We start from the raw sequence: 24269 nt of genomic DNA, 5'->3' as shown, positions 1-24269 counted from the left end.
CTTAAAAAAGAGTTTCCTTCTTTAATTTAAATGGATTTACCCACTACCTTATTTCATCATTTACTGCTTCTTCATAATATGATAAATATTTCATTTTAAAAATCATGATTAAATATCCACTTTCTATGCTCCGATTTCTATTTTTGCTGAGGTAAAAGCCACTATCACCTTTCTCATCGACTCTTAAATTTGGAGTTAAAAATTAATTCCTTGTTGCTTTGAAAAGGGAGAAAAAATTCTGTACTTTTTTAAGTGCCACTTGGCTATCGAGAATGCTATAGTATGGATAATATAGAATGGATAAATCCCAATGGAACTAGTGATGATTTAAATGCCACGGCATTTCAAATGATGAGATGGGATCTAGAAGTCAAGTGTTGAGACCTAAGAAATGTAATTTCTTAGGATTTGACCTGAATTGCCATTGCTATATGAATTTGAGGAAGTAACCATTCCATTCTTTTTTTTTTTTTTTTTTAAACTGTTACTATTACAAGAAGTGTCATTCTTTTTCCCTCAGGGCCCAGAAATAATGTAAGAAGAAAGCCTCCCTGGGAAGTTATCAGATAATGAGAATGGAGAAAGCAAGAGCAAGAGAGTTAGAAGTAAGGAGAGAGGGAAACTACATTTTGCAGGGCTGAACCTAGAGGGTTTGTTCTAGAAGTGTTGTTTTGTCAGAGCAACATGTTCTACAATGGTCTTCCTTAGAAACGGCATTAACTTACTGACATATGACCCACTTATTTTATAGAATGGGTGTTAGAAAGTCTCTTACTCGAAAACAGGAATGTTGAAGAGGAACTCACCTAGCATCCTACCATTTACTTAGGTCAGCAGCTCCAGTAACATGCTCCGTATCTTCTCGTCAAACAAAAAAATCCCAAACAAATAATTTGCCAAAATTTCCTTAATTTTTTTCTGTAATTCTAGAAACTCTATTTTAGAATTCTAGTATTCATCCTTTTCAAGTTTCCTATCAGTAAGGAAGCTCAAAATTAAGGAACTATTTTGATATATACCAGGACAGTATATTCAGATTGTTGATATCATGACTTTAAATCACAATATACCTACCTTTTAGGGGTTACTTACTCATTTCCTGTCACATTGTCCAGTTTGAAAAACATCAGTGATATTTAAGGTAGTAAATAATTCCAGCAGGGCAGTTTGAAGATGTGTGTTAGATTGGAAAAGGTAAAAGAAATTTTCAAATAATATCACCAGCTTCAGATATACGATTGAGATGAACATGTAGACATTACCACTCACTAAGAGCGACCTGTTACAGTCAACCAGGAGAAGCAGAGCACTTCTCCCAGTCTAGAAGACCTGGAGATGTTCCAAAGCAAGATTTCCTGTTGGCTGACCTTAAAAGGCAAGACCAAGGCAGGGCAGTTAGGTCAAGGCTCTGCTTCTAGCCTTGTGGTTTGCCTGCAAAAGATTTGCAGTATTCGTGTATCTTTACTTGATAAATGAAAAGATAATTTTTCAAAGGGAAATAGTTTTTTGGTAAAAGTTTCACAGTGTTCTTTTCACCTTGATATATTTTATGGTAATTCCCTTACTCCATGACAAGCCTTGCAGTGTCAGCACAAGTGTCCCCCTCAAACAGCTCAATGACAGCTCTTTGATGAAACTCTCATGGGAATGTTTTTTACATGTCAAAGCAAGGAGTCTCCTCGTTTTGAGAACCAAATAATGGCTATGATAGGAATACATTTTAGAAACTCGATTTTGTTGCTATTAATTTTGAAACTCTACGTGGAATCTAGACTTCCGTGATGTGCTCCAGCCTACTGAAGTTATGAGTCTCTTACTGGTCTGCCCTGATTACCTAAAATTACCAATGTGGCTTCATACTGACCTTATTCGTACTGCAAAAAAAGCCATTTGCCTTTTTTAACCAAGTTTCCCTCTCCGCCATGAGCTGACGACATTCTCCTTGAAGCTGGTGCAGTTTCTGGTTAGAGAGCCGTAGGTGCTCTTTCTCCATGTAGCCCTTGGACAGCAGAATCCCAAGGGCATCACTCCTCAGCTTCTCAGCAGCAGAATTCCATTCCTACAAGAGATCACTCCGGTTTATTTACACATCCTCCTCTTTGTAAACTCTGACAAGATGCAGAGAACATTTCAATGTATTGAACGTATCAGAAAACTGTCACTGTATTTTCAAATCGTAACGGAGTAAATGCCACATTCCAGGTTGGAGTACCAAGATGCAGATTAAAAAAGAGAGAGAGAGAGAGAGAAGGACAAAGGAAAGAGGCTAGAAAGAGAGCGGGATAATAGCAGGAAAGGGCAGGGCGTTTGGGGTGTGTGACTGATGGAGTGTCTGGTTGCCCTGAACACAGGCCACTTCCCCTTCCATTAATGCTGTCTGAAAACAAACCCCCAAAATTCTCAACAGTGTTTTTCAGTCTCTAACTCATCGTGACCGGTTTTCATTCATTTAAATATAGGAAGTCTGTCTCTCACAATTCAGTCTCATTGCCAGTGTGGGCAAATGTGTACAAGAAAGGAAGGGAAATCTCATATTTTATGGCCGCTGTGTTTATATGTGCCTACACTTAGAACTGAAATTAAGATCTGTTATTCTCCACAAAATTAATAGTTGTGATTGCATAGTATTCCCTCCTTCCTGACCTGAATCTCCCCTCTCAATGCTTCATTCTTAGTGGTATATAAACATTTCAGGGAAAGAAGAGGTAGGTTTTTACTTTCTGTTACAAGAAGAAGAAAAACAGTAAGTAGAGAAGAAAGAAAACTAAAGTTGGAGTAAACTGAACATATTAACAATTTATTTAAAGGTAAATTTAAGTTTCTTACAAAAGAACTGAAGCCAGATTCAGCTTCATAAAATAATGCTTATCTCTAACATGGCTGTCTTGTGAGTGAATTTTCTGGTACCCATCTTGACTGAGACTAAGCTGTACGCAGAAGCTGTTTGTTACAACATCAGAAATTTAGCACCAGGTTTCAAAAATTACAGTCTGACTCCATCCTGGCTTGTTCCCCATGGCAAAATGTCCTGTTATTAAGTTACATTTGTTACATTTTACTGTGCAAAATCAGTATAATAATAAAAATAAGTATAATTTTAGTGCAATTTACCACTACTTTATTCATTCATTCATTTCAGAAGACATACTAAAGGTTATGCACCTGGTACTATGCTAGGATAGATGGCTTGCAGAATACAAAGGAAGAATAAAATGTAATTCTTTCCTTTAACAATATAAAACTGCTATTTTACCTCACTTTCATATATACTTACATTATCAACTGTATGAAATATATGCTGGTCCTATAAACATGTCCTGATGGCTCAACTAATGGAAATAGCAAATGTGTGGTTCCAGCCTGACTACATCAGTGATGGTAATGGAAAATAGTATCATCATGGTTGATCATACTCTCAGCCTTTCGGAGAGAATGACCAAAAGTGAGGGGAGAGGATTGTTAAAATCAAAAACAAATGGAGACCAGCCCTAAAAATGGCTTGTGCAGACAAAACCAGTTTAGTCATACAAACAAAGCTTAATTTAGCTTATTTTGTGAGACTGACTTGACCTGGGTCATTTCTTGTTTATGCCTCTGAAAATTATAAGCAAAACTTGAATCTTTCCCAAGGTCAATATGAGGTAACCACTGACCTAGTCCCTATCATTTAAGAAAATTCCAATGTTATAACCAATAATTGTGAAGAGGAAGCAGTCACTGCTTCCTCGCTATATAAGCTGCTTTATAATAATGTATCCCTGAGCCTTGTTCCATGTTTTGGGATGAGTGCTCTGGTTTGCAAACTGTCTTTTTGGTGTGTGCACAATCAGCTTTTACTAATTATTACTTTGGTGATTCATTGGTTCTCCTTCTGTTACTTGTGAACTTTTGACACTCCAAATTGCTCAGTGGGTGCAAAATCAATATTCTTAAGCATGAATGTGGGCTACATGATTTCTTAAGATCCTTCCTTTTTGAAAGCGCTATTAAGCTCCCACTTAAAGACAGCTAATATGAGCCATGACATTCTTTCATAAAGCACTGTAAATATCCCTCCCACTTAAAAATTATTACCTTAACCTTATCAGGAAAGAGCAAATGTTTTTAAAGCAGTTAGCACCATTGCGGGCACATGTAATAGGCATTCTCTAAACGTTAGTTCCCCTTTACATTCCATCAGTTTTATCATGGTTCACTAGCTGCCCCAAATTTGTTCTTCACAGGAATTTGTTTCTCAGCTCTAAAATAATGATAGTGGAAGGATTCTCTAAATGTTACATTATGATCAGTATTATGGGATAAACAAAATATTAAACAGGTTTCCTTACTGCTTAATAATCCTTCATATGTTAATGTGCTTTGAGACTCCTAGCTGAAAATATGGTTTGAAATATTCTGGACAAGGAGGCCTGTGTGGCTCAGTCATTAAGTGTCTATCTTCGACTCAGGTCATGATCCCAAGGTCCTGGGATTGAGTCCCACATCAGGCTCCCTGATCGGGGGCAACCTGCTTCTCCCTCTCTCATTCCCTCTGTTGGTGTTCCCTCTCTCACTGTGTCTCCCTCTAGCAAATAAATAAAATAAAATATATATATATATTCTGGACAAACTGTTTCAACCATGAAATCCCATGTTTACTGATCATCTCTAGGGACCAATACTCCAGTTGGAACAATGTTGGGAAATCCTGTTACTGTGCTAAGAGCCGATGAATCACCTAGAAGTTCACCTGTTTTATAAGTCTGTCTGCATCTTTCCTTGTTGATTTTGTCTCTCCCTCCAGCTACCCAACTAGTCCATTTTCTGTCTTTTGTACCCATTCTCTTATTTTCTGTTAAGATCTGTGGGGTATGAGTCCTCAATGGACTCAAGAAATGCTTAATGTGTTAAGACAGAACAAAGCAGGTAATTCTTTCAAAAAATTGTCATTGACCAGAATCTTTCTGTTCATTAGCAGAAGACCACTTAACAAATATGAAGGCCTAGAGAGCTAAGAGGAAGGAAATGAAAAAAGAGTTAGGACATGGAGAAAGAGATCATGGTCTTCATGTGTTCAGCCTGGACAACACGAAGCCCTAAGGTGTTGGTATCTTAACCCTCTTCAAGACAGTACTGATTTTTCTTTCTGTATGCTAAGCACTGTACTAAATGATTTACACGTATCACCTCATTCACTCTTCCCCACATCCCTACAAGGTAGGAACTGCTTTATCCTCATTTTACAGATGAGGTAATGGAGGTTTAGAGGTATTAAGAACTTGCTTAGATTCTCAACACTAGTAAGTGAAAGAGCCAGAATTCAAATTCAGGTAGTCTGTCTCTAGACCCTGTTTCTCAATCTCAATGCTGACCTCAGCATTTCAGAGAGGAGAGGTGATGGAAAGTGTTTTTTACTGCATAGAAAGGTTAAACCTATCAGTTTAGAATTACAGAGGTGAAAGTTCTATGAAACCCAGATAAGGCCTTGGAAATGAGAAAATTCTTAAAAGACCCTGAGGTTTTTGTTTGTTTGTTTGTTTGTTTTTTTAGAATCAGAAACTTCCTTAATACCCACCTGTTACATATAGAAATGAGAATTTACAGCCTAAACTAATGCTTAATTTTGCTCAGCTCATGGACCAAAATAATAAAACTCTTCTCTGTGAATAAGAAGGGAAATACCTGTTCTCTAACAGTGTTCATAAATCTGCCTTTAGCATAAATTTGGCAAACAGCATTAAAGAAAGACCTCTGGAGTGGAGCCAAATCTTTGAAAACACACTTCAACTCTGTGCTTCACATCACGTTTATAAAAAGTGGGCTATGACCTTCTAAGGAAGCACTAAAGGACCATTTTGTGGCTCGTATCTTTTCTTATTCTCCATCCCCCGTCTTCTTAATTGCATTTCACAGGAACTCTGTGGGTATTAAATGAAGCTGGGTCCATTCAATATTTCTATTCAATCTTCTCAGAAAATTGGTTCTGTTTTCTTTGGGCAATCCACGCGCAGTTTCTGATGCGTTTGTGTAACATTTTGATGATGTATTTCCCCAGCCATTTTTCTTAGGGGATGCGTCCACTATTCTATTTTTAACCTAAAATGCTCCAGAGTCATCAGAATCCATCACACTATTTTTAAAAACTTAAGCTGTCATTGTTGTCAGGGCCGGTGGAACCCAATGGAGAAAATCATGGTCCGTTTTCTCTAGCCTTTGCTGCCTGCCTGCTAAGTGTTAAACCTCTGACTGAGTTTCAGTCACTCTGCAATAACATATTTCCAGTACATGTCCCTGCCAGCTGAAAGCCAAAGCCTGCCATTTCCTTGACTTTTCAGTCTTGACAGAGAAACATGCATATGTCTGCCTGAGTAAAGACATGTGGCACTGTGTGCTCTTGGGCTCAGGCTAGCTCCTCGGGTCACTCTGTTTTTTTCCTTTTTCACTCTCAGTGGTTACCCTTTTACACTGTACCTTTCACTGTTCCATCTGCTGAGGAAATTGAGCTTCTGTTGGATACCTTGATTGGAAGGGTACTTTTAAGAGGATTAGTGCGGATAGACAAGAAGGTGAAAATGATTTCTTCTGCCTTTTCTATACTCCCAGGTTAGCTCTTCAAATGAAGTTATGGATTGGCATTAAAAATTACCCAGCAGGTAGATTCAAAGAGTAGAAAGTAGAAAGAAAGAATATCATCACAATACATTTAGTAAGTTTTTATTCACAGGAAATTTCACTGTAGGTGAAGGGGTCTAATGACCCAAATTATTTTCATTATAAACCTGACTTGAAAATGTAAATTTTAAGTGGGGGGAAGATGGACAAGAAAGAATAGGGGACGTATTATAAACCACTAAGAAAATACCAGCTGTGGAGATGACGGGCCAAAATCACATCTGGCTGAAGCATGTGTGGAGCCCATGTATAGTCTGCATAGCATGGCTATTTCCTAGGACATCTCATTAGACACAACCCATTTCTTGTTCATTCTCTAAATCTACAGTCCCATTTGGTTCAGCACCAAGGAGAATTAACTCATTGACACAAAATCATAGAATTGTACACAATTGTATTAATAGTTGATACAAACAAAATAAACCTGGCAATTTTAATCAGACTATTTGAAAGTCTGTTTTGAGCAGGAATTTCTTTTTAGAGGGAATTTTTATGCTTTTAAAGAGTGGCAGTGAGCCACTGAAAAGCTGAAACTCTGATTATGCCCAGTTGGACTGCAAACTGGGCCAGAGTTTCATCTCCTGCTCTGTTCCCAGGCATTTCCACACTGACGTACACAAAATCAACGATCTTACTAGAGCACTGGGCCCCATCCCACAGCTGGATGGTACAGAGTTCAGGGTCCACACGCCATTTGAACTAGACCTTCACTATGATGCATTTCGGCAAAGGTCTTGATTGCAAACAGGAAGAACTGTGATTTTGTGTCACCTAAAGATAAAAGAAGTGTGGTGTTTCACCTCCCAACCATTAGGCAGAGAACCCTTGCTACTGAACCAGAGAGAGCTTATGGGTAAGAACAGAGAACTGGAGCTAGAAATACACTTTTTATTCCAAACTTAGTAAGTGGTCTCAAGCAGGGTATTTTTTTTTTTTTTTCCCAAGCCTTACTTCCCCTGCAATGCAATGGCCACCATCAATACACATATGCCTCTGCTTCTCTAGTGAACCTATAAATTGAGAGATGGATTGCTGTGCTTTGAATTCCCAGATTCCCTACTAAAATTTTGGATTTTAGCTGTATTTTCCATAATTAATCCTAGTGGGATTATAGCGGGATTATAGACTGATAGTCTATAGTAGAAATGACAGATACCATCAAAATAATTTTTGAGTGATAGTTGCTTTCTCTTTTCTCTATTGAAGTATTCCAAAAGTCACAGTAAAAACTATGGCTTGGAAGTTTCTTGTTTCCCTTATTCTGCTCAGTGCATGGCTACCAGGTAGGGCTTGTCGTTCAGCTGCTCGGAGTAGGGTGCTTGTTGTTAATACTGAAGCAATGGATGTGTGGTAGAATAAATTTTTAAAATCAAATAAAATCTTAACAAATTGCACTCATGAGCAAATCTTCAAAGTAATGATTAGAGCAAAAATACATTTATTTTTTCTTCCTTAGTTCAACATAGTTTTGGGATGAAAATTTAATTACATTGGAAGTCAGGGAGACATTTTTTTGAAGATTTGTGTTTTCCAAGAATCATTATTTTTTCTTTACTGTCTTGTCCTTGTTGCTTTTCTTAGATTTCTTGTTCCTCTTAATCACATTTTCTTTGAGTTGAATAAGTAAGGAGCAGAGCCAGATTTGGGTGTACTGGTGTTTCCATTTTTAATAAAAATTAATAAAGTCTTGCTGTCCAGATTATTTGCATCTAACACAATTTGCCTACAATCAGATTATGCCACTAGCTGATGAGGTGGTCCCAGTTTATATTAATGTTTTCAGAAGACTTATTGTTTAATTTTCTAGCACATGTGTTGGAGAGACCTTCAGAATCTCAACATGTAATTCAACTATGGGGAGAATTATTAGGTTTAGATGTTCACCTGTTGTGAGGATTTTCCTAAATAAAATAGATTAAGTTGGGAAATGGGGGAAAAATCCATATATATTACATCCACAATGAACATCATATATAAACTAGAATAACGGTCCTTAAATCTGGCTGACTATCAGTATTTCCTAGAAAAAAATTTAAAACATGCTTTCTCACACCTACTCTATATTCATTGAATCATTGTTGGAAGAAGATGTATTTTTAAAAATTGGCAGCATTTTATTTGAAATCAGGAGCAAAAAAATTTTGGAGCTAGACTAGAATATTCCAAAATATTGAATGACTAAGTAACAATAGACCTATAGAGTTTCTGCATAATCATAACAATAAATGAGAAAGAATGTATATAATAAAAGGTTTTAACCTTATAACTTTAAACTTAGTGCTATAAAATTAAAAATTTTTAATTAATATTAAAATTAATTTTTAAATTAATTAAAATTTATTAATTTTAAAAATTTAAAATTTTGTATTGATGCCTCCCAAATCTAAAATTTAACTTCTATTTTCCAAATTACTTCATTCATTCAATAAGTATTGTGTCAGGCTGTGGAAGATACAATGACAAATAAAGTCTTTACTATTATACTCCTTAAATGAGTAATACAGCAATCCATCATGAATTGAAAACTGTCCAGTTTCAATGTTGAATATCATTAGTCTTAATTCATAAAGATGAAATTAAGACATTTCTTTCTACTTCATACTTTCTTCACATTATCGTGTCAGGGAGATAAGCCACTGATTTAAAAGGGAAGCAGAAATTTGGCAGGAGGGAGAGAAACCTGAAAGTATAAAACTCATCCAGTTTATTTCCAAAATTTTTTCTTTTCAGGATTTTTCTTTATTTATTTGTGTGTGTGAGAGAGAGAGAGAGAGAGCAGGAAAGGGGGGAGTGTCAGAGGAAGAAGCAGACTCCCTGCTGAGCAGGGAGCCCAATGCTGGACTCATCCCAGGACTCCAGAATCAGGACCTGAGCCGAAGGCAGTCATTTAACTAACTGAGCTACCAAGGTTCTCCTGAAATTTTTTTAAATATTTTGTTCATTCATTTGAGAGAGAGAGATAGCACAAGCAAGGGAAAAGGCAGAGGGAGAGGGAGAAGCTGACTCCCTGTTGAGCTGGGAGCTAATGTGGAGTTTGATCCCAGGACCCTGGGATCATGACCCAAACCAAAGACAGATGTGTTTAACTGACTGAGCCACACAGGTGCCGTCCATATTTTTCTATACATTTATATGGTTGGCTTTAACTTTCTTTACAAACTTTTTATAACCATATTTATAATATGTATATTCTTTATTGCAGGAAAAGCCCTTACCTTTAACGATGTGTAAGAAATCACTTATCTCCTACAAAATCTAGTCAAAGGTAGAATTTCTTCAACTCATCTCCTTTCATACAGGTTCAGTTTTCAGCTAATCACTATGCATACGATTGGGATTCTCTCTCCATACTTTCTATACTCAATAATCTATGGATCAGCAACAAAAATTATACTGGGATAGATACTTCATAACTCTCCTATACTATAGACAGTGTAATCTCAAAAGCATTATGTAACAAATCTTAAGAACACCTAACTAATGCAAAATAGATCATTGTAAGTACAAATTGAAAACTAAACAGTGTTCAGTGGAAAAAAAAATAAATTCTGATTTAGTAATCTGGGGAGATCTTTTATAGGAGCTAAATTATGGGTGAGACCTTCAACTGATGTGTGTAATGTAGGACCGGGGAGAAGGCAAAGTCCTGGTTTGAGCAGAAGAGACAGCCTGAGCAAAAGAACGTAGGCAAGGTTGTTGGTTAATACTACCAAGGAGATGAAAAAGATGATCCTAGATCATAAGGAGATAGAACTATCTAATTTGGAAAATTAATAAGTTCTTTTCATAGGAAGTGATGTCTGAGCTAAGGCCTAAAACAAAAGGGAAGGGGTTACTTGGCAGAAGTGGAGTAGAGGTGGGGTGGGGAGTGAAGAGTGAGCCCATGGGCAAACATCCAAAAGAAAGCTGCTCAGTACCAGATAGAGAAGAGTGGCCAGAATTAAAGACATAGATTTGTGAATAGGACTCTTCAGAAAGGATTTTTTAAAGCAAAGCACTATTCACTAAATAGCAGTCTGGTAAATGAGAAGAGGAGCAAGCTAAGGGCAAAAATGGAGGGATGAGCCTTGATTCCTATCATGGCTGGAGAATGAAAAGTTCACACAGAGAAAGGAATAGGAGAAGAAATTATACAAGCCAAACCAGAAGGGTCTTCCTTAGAATTGTACAAGACAGCCAAATGCAATGAATTATCCTCATTTTCAGACAATTTGAAAAGACTTGAAAATGAACAAGTATTTTCATTTTCGCCTGGATGACTGCGCCTGGATGGCTCAGTCATTTATGCGTCTGTCTGCCTTCAGCTCAGGTCATGATCTCCAGGTCCTGGGATCGAGCCCCACATCAGGCTTCCTGCTCAGCATGGCGTCTGCTTCTTCCTCTCCCTCTGCTCCTCCCCCTGCTTGTGTTCTTTTGCTATCTCTCTCTCAAATAAGTAAATAAAATCTTTTTTAAAAAAAATAGAAAATGAACAACAGAGCAAAAAATACTATTGTGTCAATGTTAAATTTATTGGGTATAAAATTGGAACATGGCTATAGAAGAAACCATCCTTGTCATTAGGTTATCTGTTGATATTTAGGGTGAAAATACATGATGTTCACAACTCATTTTGAAATGATTAAGCTAACTGAAATAAGTGAAGCAGAGAAACTCAACTATGATATGGTTTCACTTATTTGTGGAACATAAGGAATAGCATGGAGGACATTAGAAGAAGGAAAGGAAAAATGAAGAGGTGGGGAATCAGAGGGGGAGAAAAACCATGAAAGACTCTGGACTCTGAGAAACAAACTGAGGGTTTTAGAGGGCAGGGAGGTGGGGAGATGGGTGAGCTTGGTGATGGATATTAAGGAGGGCATGGATACTAAGGAGGAGAACTGGGTGTTATACACAAACAATGTATGTTGGAACACTACATCAAAAACAATGAAGTATTATATGGAGACTAACATAACATAAAAAAAGAAATGATTTAAGAAAAAGTATATATATGTAAATACATAATGAGAGACAGAGAAAGGAAATGTCCTAAAATTTTAAAATTGATGAAGTCTATTTGGACATTATTTGTACTATTTTTTCAAATTTGCTATGTGGAGTTTCCAAACTAAAAGTTAAGGAAGAAGATGGGTGCCTGGGTGACTTAGCTGGTTAAGCGGCTAACTCTTCAACTACAGCTCAGGTCATGATCTTGAGGTCCTGGGATCAAGTTCCACAGTCAGTGGGGCATTTGCTTAAGGATTTCTCATCTCTCCCTTGCCCCTCCCCTGCTTCTCTTACATAAATAAATAAATCATTTAAAGAGTTAAGGAAGAGAAGAAAATACTGTTAATAATAAAAAGTTAAGGAAAAAATAAAAGGGAATTCTATGAAACTAAAAAAAAAAAAAAAAAACAAAACCCTACAAAAACTCAATGTTTGAAGGCAATAGGAAAAGTCAATCATTGAGTATAAATAAATACACTCAAACAATGGAACACTCTCTGGCAAAAGTATCAGAACACTGCCTATATACTACTATAGAAGAATAGCCAAGTAAGAAAAATAAGACACAAAAGGGTAAGCTTAGTAGGCCACTAATGAGGTAAGGAAGGGACAAAATAAGAATATATAGCTGTATTTGTTTAGATGACATAAAGAAACTAAGCACATAGTTAAAAAACTAATAATAGTGGTTATTTTTTACACAAGTGAGGGGGATTAGGTAGGTGAAAACAGAAGTTTTTATAGGTTTTTCTATGTACCTTTAATATTTTTTAGGAGATTTTATTTATTTATTTGAGAAAGAGAGAGAATGAGAGAGTGCAAGCATGAGAGGAAGAAGGTCAGAAGGAGAAGCAGGACCCCCCCCCCAAGCAGGGAGCTTAATGTGGAACTCGATCCAGGGACTCCAGGATCATGACCCAAGGTGAAGGCAGTTGCTCAACCAACTAAGCCACCCAGGTGCCCTTAACAATGCAAATATATTGGCCAAAAGGTAAATTAAATGCACTGAAAAGCAAAGAAATGCAACTCACGAAATAAATAAAGAAAAATCATATGATAATCTCAATAAATGCAAAAAAGAGGCATCAATAAAATTCAGTGTCCATCTATAATATTTTTTTAAATATTTCATTTATTTATTTGACAGAGAGAGATCCCAAGTAGGCAGAGAGGCAGGCAGAGAGAGAGAGGAGGAAGCAGGCTCCCTGCTGAGCAGAGAGCCCGATGCGGGACTCGATCCCAGGACCCTGAGATCATGACCTGAGCCGAAGGCGGCGGCTTAACCCACTGAGCCACCCAGGTGCCCCTCCATCTATAATTTTTTTAAGAATCCAAAATGTAGCAAATGATAGATGCAAAAACCAAACCAAAAAACTAAAAACTTAAGAAACATCATACTTAATGATAAATCTTTCTATTTAAAGAAATCTTTCTATTTAAAGTCAGAACAAAACAAATATTATGCAGCCATCAAAAGAAATGAAATCTTGCCATTTGCGACAACATGGATGGAACTAGAGCGTATCATGCTTAGTGAAATAAGTCAAGCAGAGAAAGACAACTATCATATGATCTCCCTGATATGAGGAAGTGGTGAGGCAACATGGGGGCTTAAGTGGGTAGGAGAAGAATCAATGAAACAAGATGGAATTGGGAGGGAGACAAACCATAAGTGACTCTTAATCTCACAAAACAAACTGAGGGTTGCTGGGGGGAGGGGGTTGGGAAAAGGGGGTGGGATTATGGACATTGGGAAGGGGGTGTGCTTTGGTGAGTGCTGTGAAGTGTGTAAACCTGGTGATTCACAGACCTGTACCCCTGGGGATAAAAATATATGTTTATAAAAAATAAAAAATTAAACAAAACAAAACAAAACAAAAAAAACCAAATATGTCCTCTACCACTGCTTCTAGTCTTCATGTTACTGGAAGTCTTATCCAGTGTAAGAACAGAAAATAAATAAATAAACAAGCAAATAAATAAATAAATAAATAAATAAATGTATTAGAAAGGATGAACACTACTGTCATCATTTGTAGATGTATGATTTCCTACATATAAAACCAAGAGAATCTAGAAAAATAACTTAAATCAGTAAGAGTTCATCAAAGTTGCAGTATACAAGATCATATAAGAAAATTGATAACATTCATATATAGCAACAATAGTCAATTATTACAATCAATCAAAAGATACAGATCTGGTAATAAAGATCCCATTTATAATTCTTCACTCATTTATCCAACAAACATTTATTTAGCAGGCCTATTCTATATCAGGCATTCCCCTAAACACTTCTTCTAGATCAGGAAAGTTAATAGTAGACCAACAAGGGAGTTCCAATATTAGTGATGATGGTGGCGTGCCACTATTTTATTTTGCTTATAACCAATACACATGATAAATCAGTACATTACCTAGCATGTTATAAAGTGATGAAATTGAAGAATAAAGACAAGTAGAACATGGTAAGGGACTTAAGGTTTCCATATGGATGGGAGTTCTGTGCACTATGAAACATGATGGTCAGGGTAGGCCTCTTTGATCAGTGAGGTATGAGCAAAGACAGGAAGAAAGGGAGTGAGTGAGTCACATGGGTCTCTGGTGAAGGAACTTTCCAGGAAGATAGTATAGCTAGAGTGAAGGCCCTCAGGTGGTTTTCCTGCCTGGTTGGAGGAAGGACAAGGAAAACAGTACAGTGGAGTGTGGATGGAGGAAGCAGTAGAAGAAGAGGGGTGTGGTGGGAGCAGAGCAGGGCAGAGGTGATTGTAATCACAGAGTCATTTATTCTAAGAGACCTGGTAAGCCTAGGAGTGATATATTCTGACTTAACTTAAAAAAACAAAAATAGGAATCTACTCCATTTTCAATTGTACAAAAACCCATAAGATACCTAGAAATAAACCTAACCAAAGATGTAAAAGGTCTATACTCTGAAAACTACAAAATACTTATGAAAGAAATTGAAGAAGACACAAAGAAATGGAAAAATGTTCCATGTTTATGGGTTGGAAGAACAAATATTGTTAAAATGTCTAGGCTACCCAGGGTGCCTGATTTGGCTCAGTTGGTTAAGCGTCTGCTTCAGCTCAGGCCATCATCACAGAGTCCTGGCATGGAGCCCTGCACTGGGCTCCCTGCTTAGTGGGGAGCCTGCTTCTCCCTCTCCCTGCCACTCACCCTGCTTGTACTCTCTCTAATACTGTCAAATAAACAAAATCTTAAAAAAAAAAGTCTATGCTACCCAAAGCAATCTACATATTTAATGCAATCCCTATCAAAATACCAATAGTATTTTTCACAGAGCTGAAACAAACAATCCTAAAATTTGTACGGAACCACAAAAGATCTCAAATACCAAAGAAAAAACTGGAGCTATCACAATTCTGGACTTCAAGTTATATTATAAAGCTATAGTAATTAAAACAGTAGAGTACTGGCATAAAAATAGACACAGAGATCAACAGAATAGAACAGAAAACCCAGAAATAAACCCCCAATTAAGTAGTCAGTTAATTTTGACAAAGAAGGAATGAATATCAAATGGGAAAAAGACAGTCTGTTCAATAAACAGTACAGGAAAAACTGGACAGCCACATGCAGAAGGATGAAACTGGATGGGTTTCTTTCACCATACACAAAAATAAATTCAAAATGGATTAAAGACCTAAAACCATAAAAATTCTCGAAGAGAACACAGGAAGTAATCTCTCTGACATCAGCTATAGCAACATTTTTCTAGAAATGTCTCCTGAGGCAAGGGAAATATAAGCAAAAATAAACTATTGAGACTACATCAAAATAAAACTTCTGCATAGTGAAGGAAACAATCAATAAAACTAAAAGGCAACCTATGGAGTGGGAGAAGATATTTACAAATGACATGTATGATAAAGAGTTAGTACCCAAAATATATAAAGAACTGATACAACTCAACACCCAAAAATCAAATAATCCAATTTAAAAATGGGCAGAAGACCTGAATAGATCTTTCTCTAAAGAAGACATACAGATGGCCAATGGAGCCATGAAAGGTACTCAACATCACTCATCATCATGGAAATGCAAATCAAAACTATAATGAGATATCGCCTCACATCTGTCAGAATTGCTAAAATCAAAACCACAAGAAACCAAAAGTTTTGGTGAGGATGTAGAGAAAAAGGGACGCTGTGACACTGTTAGTGGGAATGCAAATTGGTGCAGCCATTGTGGAAAGCAGTATGGAGGTTCCTCAAAAAATTAAAAGTAGAACTATCTTATAATCCAGGAATCACACTACCCAAAAAATATAAAAATACAAATTCAAAGGGATACATGCATGTTTATTGCAGCCTTATTCACACTAGACAAACTATGGAAGCAGCCCAAGTGTCCATCAGTAGATGAATGAATAAAGATGTAGTGTATATATATACAATAGGGTATTATTCAGTCACAAAACAGAATGAACTCTTACCATTTTCAACAACATGGATGGAGCTAGAGAACATAATGCAAGTCAAATAAGCCAGTCAGAGAAAAACAAGTACCATATTATCTCACTCATCTGTAGAATTTAAGAAACAAATGAGCAAAGGAAAAAAGAGAGAGAGAGACAAACTTAGAAATGGACTTTTAACTACAAAGAACAAACTGTTGGTTACCAGAGGAGAGTGGGTAGGCAGATGGGGGAAATAGGGGAAAAAAAACATAAAATTTAAAAAATGAAACATAAACATAAACAAAGCATAAACATAAAAACATGTATTTAAAATTGTTGGCAAATAGCAAGTAGTCATGAAAAGCTACAAAAAATAAAAAACAAACCAAAAGAAATAAAACCACTGGGCTGTCATTGAGAATACATGGAAGAGGAGGACTACAGAGGCAGGGATGTGAGCACAGGGATTCATGTGGAGTCTACCATATCAGCCAGGTAAAACATGCAAGTGGCTCAGTCCCCAGGACAATGTTGGAGATGGTGAGAAATGATAGGGTTCTGGACCTATTTAGAAGATACAGCCCAGGTGCCAATTCCTCTGAGGAAGTAAAAGCTCTTTTGATCTGAATTGCTGCAAGGATTGAATGCCTTTACCAAGATGGGGAAACTAAGTGGAAGAGATTTTGAGCGGGAAGTTGAGAAATTCTGTTCATGAGATCTTGTTGACTGTCTCTCTGGAAAGGCTGCACTTGGACTCCTGAAGTCAGTACTCACCACCCGCCTTTGCCTGCACACACATACACACACACTCACATTCTCACACCCACACATTTCTATACACACTCAAGCACTCTCACACCTCTACATAGACACTTACACACTAATACTCCATTAGCAAGTGCTCTCATGGATTTCCCCCAAATACATTCCCAGCCTCTGCAATGAGAACAACCTTTTCAAAACGACTATGAAGGAAAGAGGCTTAAAGTTGCCCATAAAAAAAATAAGACCATAAACTAAAGTAGCAAGAAGAAACCAAATACCCGGGATTTTTTCATATATATTTAAAAATGTGCAGGCATGTGTGTAATCTATCAGCCAGTGGTTCTTCTTGTTCCCGGAATGCAGCGAAGCAAAATGACTGCCCAAGCCAGCTACTGTGTAAGGTAATGCTGCTCAGCAATCCCAGAGTACAGGAATGTCTTCAGTGGTTTGAAGCCCTTAACATATGCCCTGGAACACTCAGTGTCGCACAGTGGTAAGGTAAGATGTGACAGTATTTTTCAAAATGTGAGGGTATGGGTAGAACAAATATACATACCAGTGACATCAGACACTGTGATCATATTAATATCATTTGTGATCATATTAACATCACTGTGATCATATAAACATTTGTCATCTTGGACAATTCATACAAAGGGAGAGGTGCCTAACCCTATCTCAATACTCCCTAAGAGCCCCTTTGTGAGTAGTTTCTTTAAATCATTCTTGGTCTGGATTCCCAGGAACTTACTCTACCACGTGAATGAAAATTTTTAAGTGTTGTTGTTGCTGCTTTAGAGAGAGAGAGCTCAAGTGGGGGTTTAGGGGGCTGGAGAGGGACAGAAGGAGAGGGAGAGAAAGAATCTTAAGCACTCTCCACACTCAGTGTGGAGGCCCATACAGAGCTCAATCTCATGACCCTGAGGCCAAGACCTGAGCTGAAATCAAGACTCAGACACTTAAATGACTGAGCCACACAGCCATCCTTCTTTAAGTGTTTTTTATCACTTGCATATGGAATCTCAAAAAAAAAAAAAAAGTCAAATTCAGAAACAGAGTAGAAAAGTGGATGCCAGGCACTGGAGGATAAAGGGAGAGATTGGTAAAACAGGTGGCAAACTTTCAGCCATGAGATGAATAAGGACTGAAGATCTAATGTATAACGTGATGATTATAGTGGACAACACAATTATATAATTGAAAATTGCTAAGAAGGTGGAATGTAATTTTTCTTATACACACAAAAAGACAAATATGTGAGGTGATGGATGTGTTAATTGTATGGATATAATCTTTTCGAAGTATATATGTATATCAAATTATCAAGATGTACACTTTAAATATCTTCCAACTTTATGTATCAATTGTATCTCAACAAAACTGAAAAAGAAGAAAGAATTGAAACCTCTCAATTCACAATGCAGTGAATCTCTGTGTTGAATCTCTTTGTGAAGAATTCACCCTGTACACTCTTTCTGTGATTGTGTTCCCCATCAATGCCCTATTACCACTATAGGATATGCTAGATTTCAGCTTTAGAAGACAAAGTGGTGTTTGGTACCAAAGGGTATTTATTATACTAAGTGAAGTTGGTCAGACAGAGAAAGACAAAACCACATGATTTCACTTACATGTGGCATCTAAAAAACAAAACAAAGGAAAAAACAAATTATAAATACAGAAAACAGAAACAGACTCAGAAAATATACAAAACAAACTGGTGATTGCCAGAGGAAATAGGGGTGGGGAATGAGCAAAATAGTGAAAGGAATTAAGAGGTACAAACTTTCAAAGAAATCAATGAAATAAAGGAAAAAGCAAAACAATACAAAACAAAACAGTTGCTTTATTTTTAATAGTAGGTAAAACTTAGAGGCAGCATTGGGTTTGGCAACTCTGCAAATTGCAAATTGGGGTGTTTGGGTGGCTCAGTGGGTTAAAGCCCCTGCCTTCAGCACAGGTCACGATCCCAGGCTCCTGGAATCAAGCCCCGTATTAAGCCCCTCATCAAGCCCTGCATCGGGCTCTCTGCTCAGCAGAGACCCAAAACAGAAGTCACCTGCAAGATATTTCCCCTCCCGCCTTTTGTAAAAAAAAAAAAAAACCAAACAAACAGAAAAACTCTAAATCTATTAGAGACATTATCATAGATGTACTAAAGGAGGAGATAGAGGTGAGGATTATCAAAAGATGGGGAGATCTGGCCAGCACCAGAGAAAAAGCTGGATGGGAGAGGAAGCATGAGGAGATGGCTGGTCCTCTTAGGGCAGTGCCATGTGGAAGTCCCAGGCTTCCCCAGGCATGGCTGTGAATTCCCTCCCAGGAGAATGCAAGCTGGGCCATCCCAACTTCCAGTGCCCAAACAGAAACAGAAGCAGCAGAGACACTGAAACCGCAGTCTCCACAAAGCCTGAGACAATGATTGTTTCATAGGGAGTCAGAGTAGACTGATGAATAGAGGGACCTCCCGATACCATGGTGCTGCAAGAGCCCAAGGACACTTGCAAAACCCTGAGGAAAGGGAACTTCAATTACCACAGGGACTGGATATCCCACCAGTCAGAGGATGGGAGCTCAGAATCAGGCTTACGTTGATTAAAAAGAAAAAAAAAAAGTAAAAGCAAACAAGCAATGCTTAATGTGAAAGTATTATAGTTTGTAGGCTCAGATTCATACATTACTCAACATAATTGTAATAATTTTCGTCAAAGATTCCAGGCACCCAAACTGAAGTGGGATGAGAAGAGAAAAAGGGAGATAGGAGGTAAGAATGGACTCACACCAAGAAGTCATCTGACCTGAAGGGAGAGAGGAAGAGAATGAGGCTCTAACATGACCCACATGAAGTTTCTAATGTGATGGCTGAAGGACTGCAGCATCTTTAGCCAAGGAAGAAAATGAAAGGGTTTGAAGGAGAAAGTAATGATCCTAGCTGAGTTAGAAGAGCTAGTATGAGGTGTATACGTAAATCTTCAACAGGAACTTGTAAAAAGAAGACTGGAGCTGAGAAATGATATATGGGTTGGAAATTTTTTTTAAAGTCTAGAAATCACCAAGATAAAAGTGACGTTGTCATCATGGGATTAGATAAGACCACATGAAGAATTCAGGAAACAAGAGAAGAGCCACAGATTAAGCAGGATAAGCAAAGGGGGACTGGAGGAAGAAATGGCATTGAGCAAGATTTAGAAGAAACCATTCCAGAGATGGAAGAACTAGAGAAAACAGTGTCTCAGAATCAAGTGCATAGAGAGAGTCCATTCCTTAGTTACTTGAGAAAGAGCAGTTTCTCATAATGCAAGTAAAGGATTAGTGGAGGAGCAGAGAAGGCAGGAGGCAGAAAATGAAGTAGTTGCATTAGTATCCTGGGACTGGTATAACAAGGTACCACAAACGGGGTGGCCTGAACAAAAGAAATGTACTTTCACACTTTTGAAATCTGGGAGTCAGAAGTCAAAGTGTAGGCAGAATTGGTTCATCCTGAAGACTGTGAGGGAAGCACCTGCTCCCAGCCCCTCTCCTGGCTTTGTCAATGGCCATTTCCTGCCACCACCACCACCACCCTCCATGTGTCTTCACAATATCTTTCCTCTGTGTGCGTCTGCCTCTGAGTTCAAATGCCCCTTTTAAAAAGCCACCTAGAACTAGCGTCTACCCGCATGACCTCATCTTCCCTGTTTTTACCTTGTTTCCAAAAGAATTCACATTCTGAGATTCGGATGTTACGCCTTCAACACAGAAAATGTTAGGAAGGACAATTCAAGCCATGACAATAGCCAAGGAAAAGGTGAAATAACGTCTTCAGGGTTGAGCCACAATGTTTTTGTTTTCAATTTTGTGAGACTAAAATGTAACTGAGGGAGGGTTGTTAGGGCCAAATTAATGTTAAAACCTGTTTAACTATTAGGGCCTGCTTAACCAGAGCAACTCCATATTGCCTAGGTAGCCATATTGTTTTTTACACCCACGGACTTCATTCCGGGAATAAATGCCCCAGTAGTTCCTGGTATAGTTCCAGGTATCGATTCCGGAGTAAACGCCTTAACAATAGAAGCCACCATACCTTGGGTCTGCGGTTATGCCCTATAAAACCAGCCTGTGAGATCAGGACGGGGTCGTTCTCTTCGGAGGCGGCCCTGGCCAGTCAGTCTGACTTCTAATGCTTGGCACAGAATAAAGCTCTACATAACTTTCACTCTGTCTCAGTCTCATTCCTTTGATAACGGACCCCAACAAGGTGAGAAGGGGTAACTGAAAAATGAAGAGAGATTCAAATGGAAGAGATGGGAAAGGTGGGACCTGGAATGGTGGATGGAGGCTGAGATTTGAAAACGAGAAGAGTTGGAGAAAAGGTGGGAAGGAGACAAGGCAAGGAAGAAAAGAGTCAAGCAACTTCACCTTTCGTGGCCCCATGACTCCGATGTTAAGTAAAGCCTGGCTGGGAGTTTTAAAAGAGGATAAAATTTTTAGACTGGTGATTATGGGGGATGGAGCAGGGGATTAAGAGATGATAAATAAAGAAATTCGTGAGGCTAACTGATAATAGATCATTTCCTTTTAAGATAGATCTAATCAGAAAAATTATGCAAGTGCTTCATCTTTTTTCTGAAGTAGAAATAGAGGAAACGGGTGATTGAGTTACTCACAACTCAACTGCTGCAGAGTACGAGGAGGGAAGCCAGGAAAAGGCAAAAGGAAAGGGATTGCCGGAAGAGCATGGTCAGTAATGCTTTGGAACCAAAGCAGTCACAAGACTGAGACGATGAAGTAAAGGGCTTTGGAGTGATGACCATCATGGAGATCATCTATGGCCACAGTACTGAAAGTCTCCGAGAGAATGCTGAAGTAGCACAGAAATGTTGTAGAGATTAAAGGCGTAAGAATGTTGAGCCCTAAGAAGTCCATGTTTTGTTTGTATTTAAGGGCTGATAAAAAAACAAAGAGAGGAAGAGAGGAAGAGGAGGAGGTTAGATGGAAGGGAGGAGGAGGGAAGGGGCAAAAAGGGAAGAGAGGGAGGGAGAGGGCTGGGGGTGGAAGAAATGGACAAAGAATTATTGTAAAAGTCATAAGTAAAAAAGAGAGAGGAAGCTTCCTCTCAGCGGCTAAACTTAATGAGCTGGTGAAGATTCTGTAAACAAAATGGCAGCCGGTAGTTTTAAATCTAGTGATCATGGAATACAATGTTCTTCATTTGCTTCCTTAACTCATCCCCTTCTTAGATGGGCATAAACATTTCTGAGGGACTTTCTAAATCAAATTTCCCCTGGAAATGAAAGCATATGGTTCACTAAGCTTTAAATTAACCCACAAGTTAAGGCTACAGTAAGTTTACCAATGTGAAGATCCCATCACATTGAGCATTTTCCCAATGCTTGCAGGCAAATGCAATATTATTTATACTGATTTTGCCTGTTAGTAATGAAATTGTTTCTAATTTATGTTCTGTGAAAAGTGACATCTGCTTTTAATTGGGAAGTTCATTAAAAAATCAGACAAGTAAAACAAATTATTCACTAAAATGAAGACAGAGGAATTGAAATGCACTAATGCAGGTGCCTTTACTGTTTGGGGACTCACTTAATTTCTGCCTTGAGACATTTCAGATCCAGACCTCACTTTATTTTTTAAATTACATAAAAGAAACAAACTCTGCTTCATTTTATGTATTTTCATTATAATCATCAGAGATGCTATATGCTGATTTACTGAAGCAGTATGTTTTATAGTGGTTTTACCATTTTCTCCCATACCTTTAGTGAAAGAATTTGGGGGTGTAATGAAAGTTCGGATTGCAGTGTAGTCAGCTTCTTTATATACGTTAATATTTGCCACAATGGGAAGAAAAATGATGTATAAAATATTTACATGGTGTAATGACATGCAATCATTAAAAAACAGGTTTAAAATATGCATTTAAATGAAGAAATGTGAGATGCCTGGGTGGCTCAGCCGGTTAAGCATTTGCTTCAGCTCAGGTCATGATCCCAGGGTCCTGGGATTGAGTCTCACATCAAGGTCCCTGCTCAATGGGAAACTTGCTTCTCCCTCTACCTGCTCTGCATGCTGCTCCACCTCATTGTACTTTCTTTCTGACGAATAAATAAATAAAATCTTTAAAGAAAATAAATAAAAATAAATAGAGAAATGCTTATGATATCATGCTAATTGGAAAACTCACACTGCAAAACAATACATACACAATTATATATATATATTATATGCATATGTATATAATATATATAATTATACATATACATATATGTATAATTGTATATAAAAACACACGTAGAGTATATTATACACACATACATAGTTTGGGGATACTCAATTTTATATATGCTTTAAATTTCCTTCCCATTTCCATACACATCCACACAGTACAGGTGATTTTAACTTTCTTTACTTTTATGTATTTTCTCATTTTTCCAAAATAAAAATGTACTATGTAATCAGAAAAATAAAACAATAAAGATATTTTTATTTAAAAATTCTTTTTAAAAATTTTATTTATCTATTTGAGAGAGAGAGCATGCATGTGTGAGAGTACAAGCAGGGAGAGGGGGCAGAGCCAGATTCTGTGCCAGTGTGACCAAGGCGGAGCTCAGTTTGGTGGGGGAGGTGGAACACAGCGCTCAAGAACAATCCTGCCACCCTAAGATCATGACCTGACCTGAAACCAAAGGATAAAGTTCATCTGACTGAGCCACCCGGGTGCGACCTTAAACATATTTAAAGAGTTACTTCTTGTAGTGGTTCTATTAATGAGAATTATGCATTTATCATAAGCATGCAAGAGATTCTGCTTTACTTCCTTATCTTATAGTTAAAATAGTTATAAATATTTTGTAAATCTAAACTTGACTTTTCCTCTAAATAAAGTTTATGTGGGACCTAAGCAGTGGTATTTTTTTAAGATCTCCAAATAATATTATTTAAAGGAACCTGAGGCCAAGATCACAAATCCAATTTATTAAATCATTCAGCAACAACTGCAAAATATTTTCAATGACTTGGAAAATCGGATTATATGATGTATCATGGAAGATGGTTTTAATCTTGAAGCTGAGGAATGTGAATTCTACTATATTAAAACATTGAAGATGATGTTTGTGTACACGTCAGAATACCAAAGATTATTGTTAATCAAAGACTTTATAAACAATATATAGTCATTTGGGAAATTAAGGAGAATATGACATACATGAAATAGATGGTGAAAACCTCTAAGTTAGTGTCAGTTCAAATCTTATGGGGAAATTTGTTAAAATGCAGACTCTGACACAGTAAGTTTGGTGGTTAGAGTCTGGGATTCTGTATTTCTAAAACTTCCAGATGCCACTGCTGCTGTCTGGGGACCACACATTGAAAAACACAGCTGTAAGTCTCTTTTAAGCCTTTAACGTGGCAGTTAAAGGTTAACAGTTAACATAGCACTTTACCT

At 37.6% G+C, this 24269-nt stretch overlaps 1 protein-coding gene across 10 annotated transcripts in view; it reads right to left on the bottom strand.

Annotated features, from left to right (window-relative positions):
• Positions 1–24269, bottom strand: part of CCDC141 (coiled-coil domain containing 141) — a 238059-nt gene that overhangs the window by 96567 nt on the left and 117223 nt on the right. For all 10 annotated transcript variants that reach the window (XM_082690371.1, XM_082690370.1, XM_082690369.1 and 7 more), the window contains one exon: positions 1865–2059. In XM_082690371.1, the coding sequence (XP_082546497.1) occupies positions 1865–2059 (195 nt within the window). The remainder of the gene's footprint in view (positions 1–1864; positions 2060–24269) is intronic.

Source organism: Mustela nivalis (assembly GCF_964662115.1).
Source record: "Mustela nivalis genome assembly, chromosome: 11".
Lineage (NCBI taxonomy): Eukaryota > Metazoa > Chordata > Mammalia > Carnivora > Mustelidae > Mustela > Mustela nivalis.
Note: the sequence above shows the minus strand (reverse complement) of the source record. Positions and strands in the feature narration are given on the sequence as shown.